This window comes from Drosophila innubila (genome assembly GCF_004354385.1).
Source record: "Drosophila innubila isolate TH190305 chromosome 3R unlocalized genomic scaffold, UK_Dinn_1.0 2_E_3R, whole genome shotgun sequence".
Taxonomy (NCBI): Eukaryota; Metazoa; Arthropoda; class Insecta; order Diptera; family Drosophilidae; genus Drosophila; species Drosophila innubila.
Window position 1 is genome coordinate 11,757,385 of NW_022995380.1, and position 15,561 is coordinate 11,772,945.

Genomic DNA, 15,561 nt, shown 5'->3' on the forward strand with positions numbered 1-15,561 from the left:
ACGACAAGCTTATTTATTTGTTTTCTTTTTTAAAAGCTTTAATTTAAATGTGTACATTTAAGACTAGTAAAGAAAACTGGAGTCTATAACGTAAAAAGCCGTTTGACTTTATTGATTAATAAACTTAAGTTGTAAAAAATAATTTCCGACTTAACTATCTATCTAATGGCTGGAATTACCCTGGTTTATGATATTTTTAATATTTTTATGCAATTGATTTTGTTTATTATATTTGAGTCATATTGTTGTCATTTCGACTATACTTTGATAAATATATAGGGGCCAGATCACCTAAAGGTATTGTTGCAAATTTAAGTCACTTAACTTAATTTAACCTATCTGTCAATCGATCTTCAAAATATTGCATCGTTCTAACAACCAATATATACCATCCCTAACTAAAGTGTGACTCATATGCGAGTGTTGGACAACTTCTTCATTTGAATTTTCTACTGACTCCTGCAAACGTATTTAAAGACGTCACAAGCATCATCAACTACCCCTTAGTATATATACATATGTCCTTCTGCGAGGAAATATAACGAGTATAAAGCTCCCGCTGAGCAGCCCACACAAAAAGTAGCGAGTGCGTTCACAGCGCCTGCGCAGTTTTAACGATTTGCAGCTCTAAGACGAGTTGGTTCAATACACTTGAAAGGCAAAATAAAGTGAAACTGCTGCGGAACTGCGTTGTACACATTTTTCAGTCACAATAAAAAAAAAACATTTGCCAAATAATACAAACTACAAAAATCTAAAGTTACAAGTTTTAAAGTAAGAGTAATAATATTTAATGCATTTTATATACGTTTTATAAAAATTTGTCGAAAATATCAAAAGTCCAGCCTGCAGTTGGCAAAATAAGAAGAAAAGCTTAATATCAAATAAAAGAATGCAAAACTATCCGAAAATGTGTTAACAAAATCAAATAAACATTTTTAGTTTAAATAAATCTATTTCGTGTTTACTCAGTAAAAAAGTTTGCTACTAATTACTCATTGAACTTGATAGACCTGAAAAGTAATATGGGCTGTGTGATGTGGGGGTGGCTTGATGATTCATACGACTCGAACACTCACACGTGTGCGTACAAATCTTAAAATGTGCGTGTGTATGCAAGATTGTGTGCCTGTGTGTGTGTTTGCAGGAAAAGTAATGAAAATAAAAACAAGAGTGTGCAGAAGCTGGCAAATATAAGAAAACTCTACGATAGATTTGTGGCAAAATCGATGTAAAGGTGTCAAGTAACAAAAAAAAAACTTTTACAAGACTGGCCAAGAATTGTGCTTTTTATTGTTTTCTATACTTTTCTTGTTATTTCGAGTACACGTTCTGACTAATTGTTATTCTGTGCAGCAAAGAAGAACTTCGCAGAAGCCAAAACAACGTTGGGAACGGCTTAAGCCACAAGGCATTTAAAATGGCTGACGAGTATATGCCAGATGTCAGCATGATGGACACAAGTAAGTAACATATTGTGGGCAAAACTAATGGCTCATTAGCCAACGCAAAGAAAGTTGGCTAAGAAGTTCAGTTCACTTCGTTTGCCAGCAATATTTATTATGCGTTTTTCTTGGAAATGTTGAGGGAGGTATACGTTTGCAGACTTTGAAGAGTGTTTGCTTATATGAATGTAAATTAATAAAGATAATAGAATTATAATCACTCGATTTATTTCTTCACATATAATTTAATGATATTATATCATCTTTAACATTATTAAATTATTATTTATTCTAGAAGTATTTTATCACATAAATTTAACTTTCGCAAATTTATTCTCAACTTTTCTGCATATTCTTGTGTATTATTACAATCAGTAAACGTATCTTTAGTTATAAGTACATATTAATGATCGGTAGTTTTTCAATGATTATTACCTACTTATTTACAACTTTTCAAAACGAAAGATGAATAAATGTATTTTAATGTTGGTATTGATGAGTAACATTAACTTGCTGAATGCCCGTAAGAGTATTTAGTCTTTGCTATGGCGACAATAACAACTTTGTATCTTTATTCAACACTTCTTACGTTCTCTGTATGTTTCTTTGCATTCTGCTGCAGTTGTGCCCGCGATACTTGGCCTCACCGCGGCTGCAGTGTTGTCGACTGTGGCCTGTATCTGTGCCAAGCAGATGCGCATACGGAACAAGAAGCAGAATCAACATGATGCCTCGTTCCCATTCCAACCGACAAGACGTCCGACTGCAGTTCGGTCACCGAGTGGACAACCGCCGCATTATCTGAAGAAGTCGCCATCTCCGACTGGGGGCAAGCAGATGGGATTGCTCTCACCCATGCAGGATCAGTCGACATCGCCGATAGCACCGCAAAATATGAAATACTCCGAGGAGGACGAGGCACCGTTGCCAACGCAAGCCCAACAGCAACAATCTTCAAACAAACTGAATGTTGTGGACAATGGCAAGCAGCATAATCATCATCATTCGCCAGTGGAGACAATTGCCAATGGAAATGTGACCATTACATTGGACGAATCCATGGCCAACGGCAAGGAGTTGACTATTTCGGATCAATATGGCAAATTGGGCACTATTTACTTCAAGTTGCGTTATTTGGCCGAGCGTAATGCTCTCATGGTATCCATCATACGCTGCCGCGGATTGCCCTGCAAGGGAGGAGTAAGTGGTACTGGGGACATTCCCACTGGTATGAATGGACGCACCCAAGCTGCCACGGATCCGTATGTCAAGTTGCAACTGTTGCCGGACAAGCAGCATAAGGTGAAGACCCGTGTGGTGCGGAACACTCGAAATCCCGTCTATGATGAGGACTTCACCTTCTACGGCCTGAACATGAACGATCTGCAGAACATGAGCTTGCACTTTGTTATACTCAGCTTCGATAGGTATTCGCGTGATGATGTCATCGGTGAGGTGGTCTGCCCCCTGTCCTCGATTGAGATTGGCGATATATCGAAGGAAGCACTATCCATTAGCAAGGAGATACAGCCACGTAGTTTGAAGATTCGCGCCCAGGGACGTGGTGAATTACTCATCTCACTTTGCTGGCAGCCGGCAGCTGGACGTTTGACCGTTGTTTTGTTGAAGGCACGAAATCTGCCACGAATGGATGTCACCGGCCTGGCTGATCCCTATGTCAAGATCTATTTGCTCTATAATGGCCAGCGTATTGCCAAGAAGAAGACACACGTCAAGAAGCGCACTCTCAGTCCCGTATTCAATGAGAGTTTCGCCTTTGACATTCCCGCTGCTGAGGTAAATTTTATTACATTCTGCCGTAATATCGAAACTATTAGTCATCGAATTGTCATCCGTTTTTGCAGGGCACTGGCGCCAGCTTGGAGGGCGTCTCACTAGAGCTGATGCTACTTGACTGGGATCGTGTGACCAAGAATGAGGTAAGCCCTAACCATGCACTTGTCAGACAATGAAGTCTTAAATCCTCTTTTTTTATTGTACGACCTTGCCCTACAGGTTATCGGACGCTTGGAGCTGGGAGGACCGACCTCGAGCAGCACAGCATTGAATCACTGGAACGAGGTCTGCAATTCGCCCCGTCGCCAAATCGCCGAGTGGCACAAGCTGAATGAGTAATCGGTTAATCCTTATCAAATTGGGGCAGCGACCCGGCGCTGGCGCCGCAAACCCAACAACAATAGGCAACCAAATTAAATTTTAACTTTTCTTTAATAGTTTTCTACTTTTTTATATTACGAATTTTCATTGTCGATACATTTAACATCAATTGAAAATTATGTTTATTTACATTTTATTTTTTTTTCAGTTATTTGCTTTTCTGTTGAATTATGTGAGCTAAAGACACATAACAATTTTGAGATAAATGAAGCAAACAATTATATATACCAAAAACTAAGTGAATTAAATGTATTAGAAAATGTTTAGTAAGTATAAATGCATGTAAATGTAAGATAATAAATTATTAATTAATCGTGACATACAAACATATATATATATATATAGAATGCTAAAACAGGTTCACATACGTAAACCATTTGAAAACATTCCCTTTGTTGCTGTAAAAAATACTACTATATTGCCGTTGGTCTTTTGAAAAGCCAATTATATCAAAGAGAAAGCTTTTCAATTATAATTTCTGCATAATGCAATTACGTATTACCTTATTACCTGAAGAGAAATTTGTTTTAGTCCAGTTATCATTACTGTGCCCACCATAAACACATTTACACCTATGGTATTTGTTTATTCTGACGAAACAAATGACTTATTATGTATACATGTGTATTATTAATATACTAAATAATATTTAATTTTAAGACGAAATCTACCATTATATATAATTTTCCCAATCACAAGAAGTTCGAAACACCAAACATAAAAGAGATTAAAAGTAAAAAGATTAAAAATAAGGAAAAATTAAATAGTGCTTTACCGAAAAATTTGAGGGGTATATGAAGTGAAGAAATGCTTACTGGTTATCAACCTATTTAGACATACAAATGTACGTTATTATAATAAAATCAAATCAACCCAAAGCAACTCGAAGAAAAACAAATCGATATCTTGAGAAAAACACGCAGCAAATTGCTTAGGCACCAAAAAGCTACAAAATCATACACAAAAGAACGAACAAGTCAAAATCCAATAACTATACAACACAATAGAATAGCAATTATAAGATGACAGACGTACAAGTGTATTAAGAATCAAGAATTAATTATATAATGTAGAGATACGAAATATAAATACATAGAATGCTCAATTTGGAGGCAGAATCTAAAGCATTACATAAACGATTACTTATAGCGGCACTAACTACATGTACTTATAAAATATTTAATAGAAATTCTAAGCAAAGCTTACACGCAAATCCAACAACAATTGAACTCTCTCTGAAGATACTAAATCTTTGTACATCAGACACATACATATACAAAATCTGCTAGTATATGCTATATTTTGTAAAATGTTGATAGAAACATGCAAAAAAAAAACAATCGAAAAACAACAAAAATTAAAAGGAAGAATACATTAAATGCGAAAACAAATATGTAACCAAAATCAATAAAAGAAAACAATTTCAATTTGTGTCCACAATCAAACTTCAATTCGTCTAAAGTGCATACAATAATTTAAACAAGCAGATTTTCATATACAATACAATAAAAGATGAAAAATTACATGCATATATTCATACTTATAAAAATTACATTCACTATGAATAAAATAATACTAAATATATATACACATAAAACAAGTGTATAATTCTACATATATATAGATACATACATATGTAATAAGAATGATAAGAAACATTGAATGGTTAATTTCAGTAATAAAAACATAATATATTAAATACAAAATATGGTCTTGTGTTTTCTTTAGATTTATGAATAATTAAAAACCGGAGGAAATTAGAAAAAATTAATAGAATCTAGATTAGTTCTGAATAATAATTATAAAAATATTATAGTAAACTGTTTTTAAAACAATTTAAAAATAATTTAAAATGAATGCTATTCTCTCACAATAAAGCACATATTTTGCCAGGTTTTTACAGAACTGCTTTCGATTTTACTTTCGATGAATTATAGATGACTGCCTCGAAGATTATACATTTTTTTGAATTCAGTTGCTGATAGGCACACTAAGCGATCAGTTCGGTTTCAACAAAAGTATACAATGTTATCAATATTAATTTTAACGATTTTGGCTGCATGTGAACTAGGTGAGATAAGCATCGTTTTTGACTCTTGCAAAGCTTTCAAAAATGTTTCAATTTACAAGATTTTGTGGTGATGAGACATCACCCTAGTAACAAAATGAGTATAGAAACTGTAAAACAGATTACATACTTAAATTAAAACAACAATTCGATTACATCTACCAGGCTTGGCGGCATTTAAAAAATAAGAATTTTTATACAGTCAAAATATTATAATTTTTTGATTTAGTATATAACAGACATATATAATTAAAATAAGTTTAAACGAAAAAGTGAGCATTTATAGAAATGGATTTTGTCCACAAGAGAATGTATATATATGTACAATGTACATTTTTATATGTGGTTCATGACCCCGCAGTGCGATAAGATGAGCACCATAAATGTACTGACTGTCTTTATCTCGCTTTCTTGTTCTCTCTCCCACCACAGCTGGCGCTGAACAAAAATGTCCAGTTGGTCAGTTCCGCTGCTTGGACGGCAATTGCATTAAGAAGGAATTGAAGTGCGACGGTGTCAAGCACTGTGTCGATGGCAGCGATGAGACCTTTAAGGCTTGCTATAGAACAACTTGCGATGAGAAAACGCAATTCCGTTGCAGCTATGGAGCCTGTGTGTCTGCTGATCTTCAGTGTAATAACATAGCCAATTGTTGGGATAATAGCGATGAAAATAAATTTGAGTGTGCTCTCAAGAATGGCAATGATATAGATCCCCTTTTTAATGAACTGCTCCGTGGGTGTGAGTAAGTAGCTTTTAACCCAATGTTTTCCATTTTTTACTAAAAATTTTCATAATTTTTTTATTTTTTAAAAGTCCAAAATATGCAGTGGGCTGCGATGTTGATAAGAAAATGAAGTGCTTAAAGTGGAGTCAAATTTGCGACGGGAAGAGGGATTGCGCAGATGGCACTGATGAATCTGTGGACCTGTGTGCATACAGCGACTGTCCACTCAATTCCTTCCGCTGTGAAAATGGCGCCTGCATAAACAGCAACGGCTTTTGCAATCGTGAAATCGACTGTGCCGACGGCAGCGATGAGATACCCGATCTGTGCAGAAAGCCAATTCCTAAAATTAAAGAAAGCAACGACAGTGATCCACACAACGGTGGAGTTATAATTGGACTTCTTCCGCCTGACGAGAAACTTAGTGAACTTCCTGAATTCGAATCGAATGATGATAGTACTTGGACTTCAAGTGGATGTACTTTGAAAGCCGTTGATGGAATTCGTGTGGTAGACTACTTTTCTGACTACAGCTATAAATCTGATGCTGAAGTGCCGTCAAAAACTGTTGTGTCCATGTACTGTGAAGACGGCTACGAAAGCTGGGGCGGCGCATATATCAAAAAATGTATTGACTCCCAATGGAATTCCGAAGACTTCAAGTGTGTGCGAGTGTGCAAGCAAAATGCCATCGAACGCAACATTCGCTATGTGACGCAGTGCATCCATGATTCGGAATTGACCAACTGTAAAGAAAATACTTTCATATTTGACACCAAATTGTTGGTAACTTGTGCGCCTGGCTTTAAGCCTGCCAACGCTGACAGTCAACTCGGTCGACATAGCTGCAATGAGACTGGACTGTGGTTTACCGAAGATGTCAATCCTAAGTGCGAGGCCATATGCGGAATTAAGTCAATACATCATCCTGATATTACACCCTGGACAGTCAGTATATTTCAGCGTACCTCTGCGCACGAAGATAGCTATGACTTCAAATGCTTGGGCACAATTATATCGCCTTATGTCGTTCTTACTGCCGAGAGCTGCGTTGAGGATTTTGAGGGTCGTCGGGTCAATCATACTTATATTTCCGTTGCTGTGGGTAATCACAGTGAAAGCTATACGCAATTTGAGGAGCATGGTTACGAGCTGCACAACATTTCGAATGCACAAATTGTGACTCAGTAAGTAGTTGTAAAAATGGTTAGCTACGCCGATTTAATCAAATATATCATCTTTTACTAGCCAAGTGATTCACAAGGCGGCGTTACTTACTCTGGTAAAGCCCTTTAAGTTTGGCGCCACAGTCAGACCCGTCTGCTTCGATACAAGTTCTGATCACAGTGATTCAACGGTCTTTACCATCGATGACTTTAGAGAATATAAGCAGGGACAAGGCCTCACCATATTTGATGATGGCGAATATAGTTTAACGCAGCTTGTGGTCAACAATCGGATGATATATGCTGTACAAATATTTGCGAAATCCATTCGCAATGCTGTAACGAAAAGCGAGCTTATTCCTTGAACATTTAATTCACTTTATTATGGTTTGATTTTAGAGCTAAAAATAAATGTCAATTTACATTAACTAAAATACACACACATCGACTATTGGCAATTACTTAAGTATTCATGTCTGTACGAATTATATTAAATAATGTTACTTTACTTTTAACTTTCTTTATTGGATACTTTATGTTAATAGTGTTTTGCATCATTCCTGTAGCTGGCTTTCATTTTCTATGCTTAATATTTAAGTCATCTTCAATTTAAATCGGTCTATTTTATTTATATTTCTTTTTAATTTCGGGATTCGATTAAGTTTTGAAGTTTTTTTTTTATATTTTTGCCGTTTTTATTTTACATTGAGAATGCGGGATTAAAGACTAACTATTTTAAATTTAATTATTAACCATTTTCGCGATTTATTTAATTTCGTAATACAATACATATGAATGCCGTTCTACTTGTAATAATTAATTACTGACATTTAGTATGAAATTTAGGACACATTCAGTTGAGTTCACTTAGTTATTTCTTATCTTTGTTTGCCCTAAAAGTTAGTAAAAATTTCAAATTGTATATTCAATTTTGCTCTTGTTTTATAATTTTGATCACTTCAGTCTTACCAAAAATATTTATTTCAACATATTATTATACCTTATACTCTCATTTTTCTCGCTTCGATTTTCAGTTTTGAACATTTAAGATTTAGTTATAGTATTAAATATACTTCTTTTGCTTAATTCAAAACAGTTTATTTTTTTTTTTAGATTTTAATCTATCGCATAGTTTCATTTATAGTTTGTAAAACACATGAAAACTTGAATACTCAACTGTGTCTTTCTTTGTTATTTTCCTTCAATATTTCTTTTACTTTTAAAAATTTCTTTGAGAAATTTCTGTATTCAATACGATACTCGTATATATATTTCAATTACTCAATTTTTACTCATGTTTTGCCAGTTCTAACCTTAGTAGTTAAATATGTACATATCATTTGTAAGTAGTTAGCAGTAGCTTTGATTTAAGTTGATTTTGATTTTCGACTTTACTGCGAGATCGGTTTGTATATGGATTAAAACTATATTTTATGATCATCCAAGCTAAATATATACAATTGAAATCTAGGAATTTTGAGCTTGTAGTCAGTTTTAGATGTTGATTCTAATCACCATAGTTCCAACAGATGTAAACTTAATGTCGCAAGTTTAAAAGAACACTTAAAAATTTCTGAAATGTAATATTGAAGTTTTCCTTTTAGTGTAGGACTTTAAGCATTTAAATTTTAGTGAGGAAATAATTAAATAAAGTAAGATTAAATCTTTGGGTTATAAAATTAGTAAATCTGTCACTGGTAGTTGTGAAATATATATTTTGAATATTTTTAGATAGAAATTTCTACTGGCGTTTACCGATTGGATCTATGTGTGCTAAGACTATCAAAAAATTGATGGAATGGTATCCCGAGGACCCGTTAAATATTCAAGTACGACTTGAAATTGATTTAAATTAAACAACTGGACGGTGTAGTTAAATTAGAATAAGAAATACGTATAATTGGCAATTTACAATAGACTTTACTTAACGAGATATTTATTAAAATAATTATACGAGTACTTAACTGTGTGTGTGTGTGTGTGTGTGTGTGTGTGTATGTGTATGTGTGTGTATGTTTCACTTAGGTTGAGAAGAGTACGCACTAGGACTAACTACAAAATAATACTGTACAGGATACGCGACTCCTACGATACGGTAAATAGAAACTAATAAACGGGCCTTGAGCTCGTATTGCATACAAATCGGCGGTCTACACAACATTTCATATATATTATATATAGTATGTATATTTTATATCATATGTATGCATAAGTAAGTACAATAACGAGAACTTAAAAGTACGACGTTAGCTATCCTTTATCCTTGCCAGGCCCGACGCTTACGCCCAGCAGATGCTCACCGGCCATAAGACCCGCCGGTTGATGGGCATAGTTGCGTATCTGATGGAGCGAGATCAGCTGATTGGGAAAGGCATTGGCATTGTTCTGATTGACATTCTTGTTGGGAAAACTGATGGCATCGTAGAGATAGGGACGTTGTGCCATTGGATGGTGGCTCAGGGAGTTCAAATGCGGCGGCATCGAGTTGATCGGCGTAAAGGCCGAATTGCTGGTACTTTTCGCTATAGATGCTGCATCATATGGACCGACGCTGCTGGGTGTCGATACTGTGGAGAGATTCATAATATTGCCAAAGTGGTTTCAATCAGAATTTATGGGATTTCTCTTACCAATATCCTCGCGCACTGGATCGGGCATTATACGATGATGCGGCTGCAGTTGCTCCGGCGCATGTCCATTGCTCTGACCGCTATTCGGCGCCGTTGGCTGAGCATAATGGGCCTCCATGCTATGTTGGGGCGGTGGTTGTTGTTGCTGTTGCTGTGGGTGATGGTGTTGCGGCTGCTGTTGCTGCTGTGGCGGACCGTGTTGCTGCGGTGGAACGCCTAATTGCGTGTGATGATGATGTGGTTGTTGCTGCTGTTGTTGTTGCTGCTGTTGCTGTTGTTGTTGCTGCTGTTGTTGCTGCTGCTGCTGCTGTTGTTGTTGCTGCTGCTGTTGCTGTTGTTGCTGGTGCATTACCTCCATGGCATTGGCGGCAGCCGCCGAGTCAGGACTTACCTTTGGCCAGTAGCTGTTGTCGCTGGGGGCTATCGAAACCGGTGGCAACACCAGATTGCTGCGTTGATGTTGCGGATTGGTTGCGGCTGCTGTTGGCGCATTGCTTGGATTGCCGCCGGCAGCAGCAGCAGCAGCGGCAGCAGCTGCAATTGCAGCCGCACTGCCCGGAGCAATCGGCGGTCGTTTGTCCGTTCGCTCCGCATGCTTCTGCATGTGCTTGGTTAGGTAGGTCTCCTGGGTGTACGACTTGCCACAGTATTGACATATGTGCGTCTTCAGATGCTTGGACTCCTTGTGCTTCGGTATGTGCTCCAGCAGCGATGGCTCATCCGAGAAGCATTTGTAGCAGGAGTTGCACTTGAACGGTTTGTCCGTCTGATGACAGCGCGAATGCGACTGCAGATTGGACAGCTGGGAGAAGGCCTTCTGGCAGCCAGGATGCCGGCACTTATACGGCTTGTCTCCCGTATGGGTGCGTATGTGTTGCTGCAGGTGCGATAACTGCGTAAACTTGCGCTGGCAAATCTCGCAGCGATATGGCTTGATGCCCAAATGGATGCGGGTGTGCTGCGACAGATACGAGGAGTTGGCGAATGCCTTCGAGCACTGCGTACACTTGTACGGTTTGGCCTCCCGCATGTGTATCTGTGTGTGCAACTGCAAGTCCGCCTTGGAGCTGAAGATCTGCAACATAGAGATAACATGTGAGAGACGAAAGATATAAATATAAATGCGATATTGGGTATTTCTAAAGAAATCAATTGACTGAAATGAATGTTAACTTTGGTTTGCTACTGTTTGCACTGTTCGCCCCCCAAAAAACCATCATCATCACCTTGGTGTCCTTCACATCATGCGTCATATGATGCGGTGAACTGGTGGAGGATGAAATGCCATTGGCATTGGATACGCTGGAGACACTAATTGTCGTCGTATTCGGATTCGAATTGGGATTCGCATTTGGATTTTGTGTATTGCGTTCGTTGATTGTTGCATTTTGCATACGAATGCCGCCGTTGTCAACGCTATTGCTGGTCACCACAATGTGCTGATTGGGATTCGGATATATGCGGGATTTGCGACCACGTGTGGAGCCCGTTGGCGCTGTGCTGCCACCGCTGCCACCGCTGCTGCTGCTGCTGCTAACGACAGCATCGTTTATCAGCTTGGAGCTGCCGGTGTTGCCGTCGGCAACTGCGATGGCGCTGCTGTTCTCAAGATTCGGCTTCGGCTGATGCAGTGCCTCTCCACCGCCACTGAGGTGATACTGATGCTGTTGTTGCTGTGGCTGTGGCTGATGTGGTTGCTGTTGTTGCTGCTGCGGCTGCGGTTGCGGATGCGGATGAGAATGAGGATGAGGTTGTTGGCTGTAGCTTAGCACCGAGCTGCGCAAATCCGGCGTATTGGAGAACACGCTAAGCGGTCCAAGCGCCACACGTTCATTCAAACTGTTGCGCAGATGATCAATCGAGCGATGCACGGCGTGGCTATAATCCCCACCAGCGGGAGGGATCTCGCCAATCAGTGGTGAATTGTGATGGTAGTCGAGTCCGCCGCCAATCGGACGATACTCAATCAAACGACCCTCCATTTAATCACTTTTTTTTATTATTTTTATATCGATTTACTGTCTTTAATTTTATTAGTTTCAAGCAATTTATGCACTAAATAATATCTGTAAAGCAGTATGTCCAACAGATTTGTATTAACTTCAACTATAATGTCGTTTTACTTTTTTTTTACAACATCTTTTTATTTCACTTGATTTATTGTATTTTATTTGTTTTATTAATAATTATTTTATATGTGAATGTTTTTCGAATGCGTATCTTTTAAATTAATTAAAAATGTGCTATAAAAACTGTTTGTCTATCAGTTGTAAATTTTATCATATATACAAACTGAGATTTTAGGTCAAAACTTTAGGTAAATTTAATGAAATTAAAACAATAGCAAAGGGAAACAAAATAAAATTCTTCGCCAAAAAGTGTTTTAAGACAAGGTGTCTTTAACCTTACGCACCTATTTAAAAATTGTCCATTTTTTTTTAAGGGTTTGATTAAAATATGTACGAATATCTACTAAATTTTTTGAAGTCGTTAAGGAACATTTAAATATCTAAAGATATATATATATATATATAAATGTAAAATTTATTTAAGCTAGAGTTCCGCATTAAAAACAAATGATTTAAATAAATAAAGTACTCTATAATAGTATAAAATTAAATAAGTTAAATTTTATATGCATTGTTTTGAGATATTAACAAAGTATATAAATTTCCAAGTTAGTTCGTCATTGTTATTTCGTTATCTGTGAAGATTTTTGCTTTAAAGAATCTTAGTTGTCTTCTGCCTGTTGCATATGCTAAATGTATCATGTTCTATATATTTTTTTTTTTTATCAATTTTTTTGGGTGAAAAAATGTGCGAGAGTAAACCGCAAAAACGGGTTTGTCTCGACTCGCCGCACTAGCAACTGGATAGGATTTTATTTTTTCCAGTTGTTATTTGGTTTGTCCTAAATCTAACGCCATTTTCACTGCCTGCTTTTTATTTTGCATTTTCAATTGCTTCGTTGCGCTGCACGTCGACAATTTTTTTTCCGACTTTTTCCTGGCAGCGGAAATATTGTTTCTCCCTACGCATTTGACTTTTCTGATTTTATACTGCCCCTTCGTTTGCTCTGCGGCCGGGAGCGAGATTTTTCAATTTGACTATTTTTCTATGCAGCATTTTCTTTGTCGTTTTTGTTCGCTTCGATTAGATTTTTTTTCATATAAAATCCGTTATTTGTGTAAATGTTTGCCTGTCCCCGACTGTCTGTGTTTTTATATGGCGTTTATTTTTTTATTCTCAGTCTTTTTTATGTTTAGGGGGCAAGTCATTGAAGCGCAGACAAGCAGCAGACATCCTCCGTACTTGTCAGGTGAAAGTCCTCTTTGTTTTTATTTGCATTGCTCCATTTAGTTTTTGTTTTTCGTTTTGTGGGCTTAACCAATTTCTAAACGCCGCGAATAATTCATTCATTTGTTGCATATTTCAGCATTTGTGAGTGTTGATTTTTGATACACGAATATTGCAGTATTTATTTATTCTGCGCTTAGATAAAAATTCAAGTTCGTTTTCTATTCACGACATTGACCTTGATTTTCATTTTTTTGTGTTTGATATTCATGTCAAAGTGACCGTTTAATGTATTACATCTTTGTAGTACTTTGCAGTTGTGCTAAATGCATTTATGAATAATTTCTTAAATGGTTTTTAAGCTTTAAAGATCTGTTGATGATTATAATGCTACTTTGATACTAATAAGCAAAAGGACATTTCATTTTTAAGAAATTTAAAAGCCGTTAAACGATTTGGAACAAATTGAATGGACTTTAATATTTTATCACATTAATGCTAATAATTATGGCTAGTTCTGATTAATTGTATTTTTTAAGTGCGAAATTCAGCTATTCAGACAACGAAAAAAATCATTAACATTTTAAAATACATGTTACATTATAAATACATAAAATAACTGAGTAAATATTTATTTTAAGAATACCTGTTACATTATAAGCACAAAGCAAATTATAAATATATATTTATTATAAAAGATTTTTTTAAGTTAGAAAATTTTTACAAATTGAACAGAAATTCTGTATAGATGTGAAAGCAATAAATTACAACCCACACTCTCACAAATAAGCCACTGTTTCAATTATTGAAAGGGTCATATACATTTTTATTTAACCATTGTGTGTAGTTCTTTTTATATCCTGTACGTTTAGAATATTTATCAAGAGTAGTACAAAATTGAATCTTCATGAAAAAAGTATTCATGGTCTGTATTAACCATCGAATCGATCTAAATATTTAAGCTTGTTATTCAAACCGGTCTTCTTCCTGATCGATGTTTAAAATACGTTACTTTTGGAATAATTTACTTAGAATTATTAAACATTTAAATTTCAAATGTAGCTCATATATTGCGAATGTGTGTTTATTTACAGGGTATTACTCGATCGAGTATATGAATTATTTTTCTCTTTTGTGAGCCTAAATATTTATTTGTGAAATCTTCTCTTTTTTTATATTTATCTGTATACATTTATGTGAAACGTAAAAATGGTATGAGATATGAGTATGAGGTTCACAATACATTTGTAAAAATGTATGTATAATATTGTATTATGTACATACTGTATACCCAATCCTAAAACACAATTAATAAAAAAAAAAACAATTAAAAAAATGTAAAAAATAAAAGCAGGGGATTGCGTTTTGCTTATGTGTGTATGTTATGTATATGAGAAAAGGTGTATATGTATCCCATTTTGGGTGAAGGCATAGAATGGCCATTTAACTAATTAACATTTAGCGGTTTGGCTATATTTTGTGTCTGTCTTTCAAACTCAAACCCTTTATTTTATTAATTACAGAAAAATGTGTTAAAAAATATTCCGGCTCTTTTATTATTCATAATTTTTTGCTATTATTGTTGGCTGATTAATGCATTTTCACACTACATTCTAGCGCTTTTTATTAAGTTGAACAAAATCACAAAAATGTTTCCGTTCTGTTTTTCTCGTTTTTTAAGTTATATGCAACTTATTGTCAGTTGATGAAATATTCATTGCCTAGGCTTCATATGATCCACAAATATTTTTTTTATATTCATTTAATTATTATTATTTTTTTTTGATGTTGCTTATGCGTTTTAATGATATTTAATTTCACATTTGCTGCGGTTTTTTTCGAACCACGCTTGCTTGAACTAATCATTAATTAATTCCACATCACTTTAAATATGCAATTAATTTTTGCGCTCCGGCTTAATTAAAAATAATATGTATTATAGTTGAGTATTAATATATTATTATTAGAAGCGTACGCCCAAATTCTGGCCACTTTTCCCGACTGCGAACGATGTGTACGCAGCAAATGTCTTTGATTAACTGATCGCTCG

At 35.9% G+C, this 15,561-nt stretch overlaps 3 protein-coding genes across 4 annotated transcripts in view; 2 read left to right on the top strand and 1 right to left on the bottom strand.

Annotated features, from left to right (window-relative positions):
* The first annotated feature begins 611 nt into the window (after nt 1-611).
* On the top strand, nt 612-3,710 carry LOC117792158 (synaptotagmin-4). Its single transcript, XM_034632174.1, has 5 exons — nt 612-774; nt 1,357-1,463; nt 2,068-3,242; nt 3,311-3,385; nt 3,462-3,710. Exons 2-5 carry the CDS (start codon nt 1,421-1,423, stop codon nt 3,579-3,581), a joined length of 1,413 nt encoding a protein of 470 aa, XP_034488065.1. The 5' UTR covers nt 612-774; nt 1,357-1,420; the 3' UTR covers nt 3,582-3,710.
* Nucleotides 3,711-5,618: 1,908 nt separating this feature from the next.
* LOC117791519 (modular serine protease-like) lies at nt 5,619-8,092 on the top strand. Its single transcript, XM_034631308.1, has 4 exons — nt 5,619-5,694; nt 6,124-6,436; nt 6,508-7,605; nt 7,667-8,092. The coding sequence occupies exons 1-4, from the start codon at nt 5,649-5,651 to the stop codon at nt 7,947-7,949; spliced, it is 1,740 nt and encodes a 579-aa protein (XP_034487199.1). The 5' UTR covers nt 5,619-5,648; the 3' UTR covers nt 7,950-8,092.
* Nucleotides 8,093-9,780: 1,688 nt separating this feature from the next.
* LOC117790489 (zinc finger protein rotund) overlaps nt 9,781-15,561 on the bottom strand; it is a 38,148-nt gene continuing 32,367 nt past the window's right edge. The window contains exons 1-3 of one of the 2 annotated variants that reach the window (XM_034629948.1): nt 11,441-12,196; nt 10,215-11,289; nt 9,781-10,151 (exon numbers count right to left, since the gene is read on the bottom strand). In XM_034629948.1, coding sequence (XP_034485839.1) covers nt 9,835-10,151; nt 10,215-11,289; nt 11,441-12,196 — 2,148 coding nt within the window. In that variant the 3' untranslated portion in view covers nt 9,781-9,834. Of the gene's footprint in view, nt 10,152-10,214; nt 11,290-11,440; nt 12,197-15,561 lie in introns of those variants that run through there. The other variant, XM_034629947.1, reaches the window with a different exon arrangement.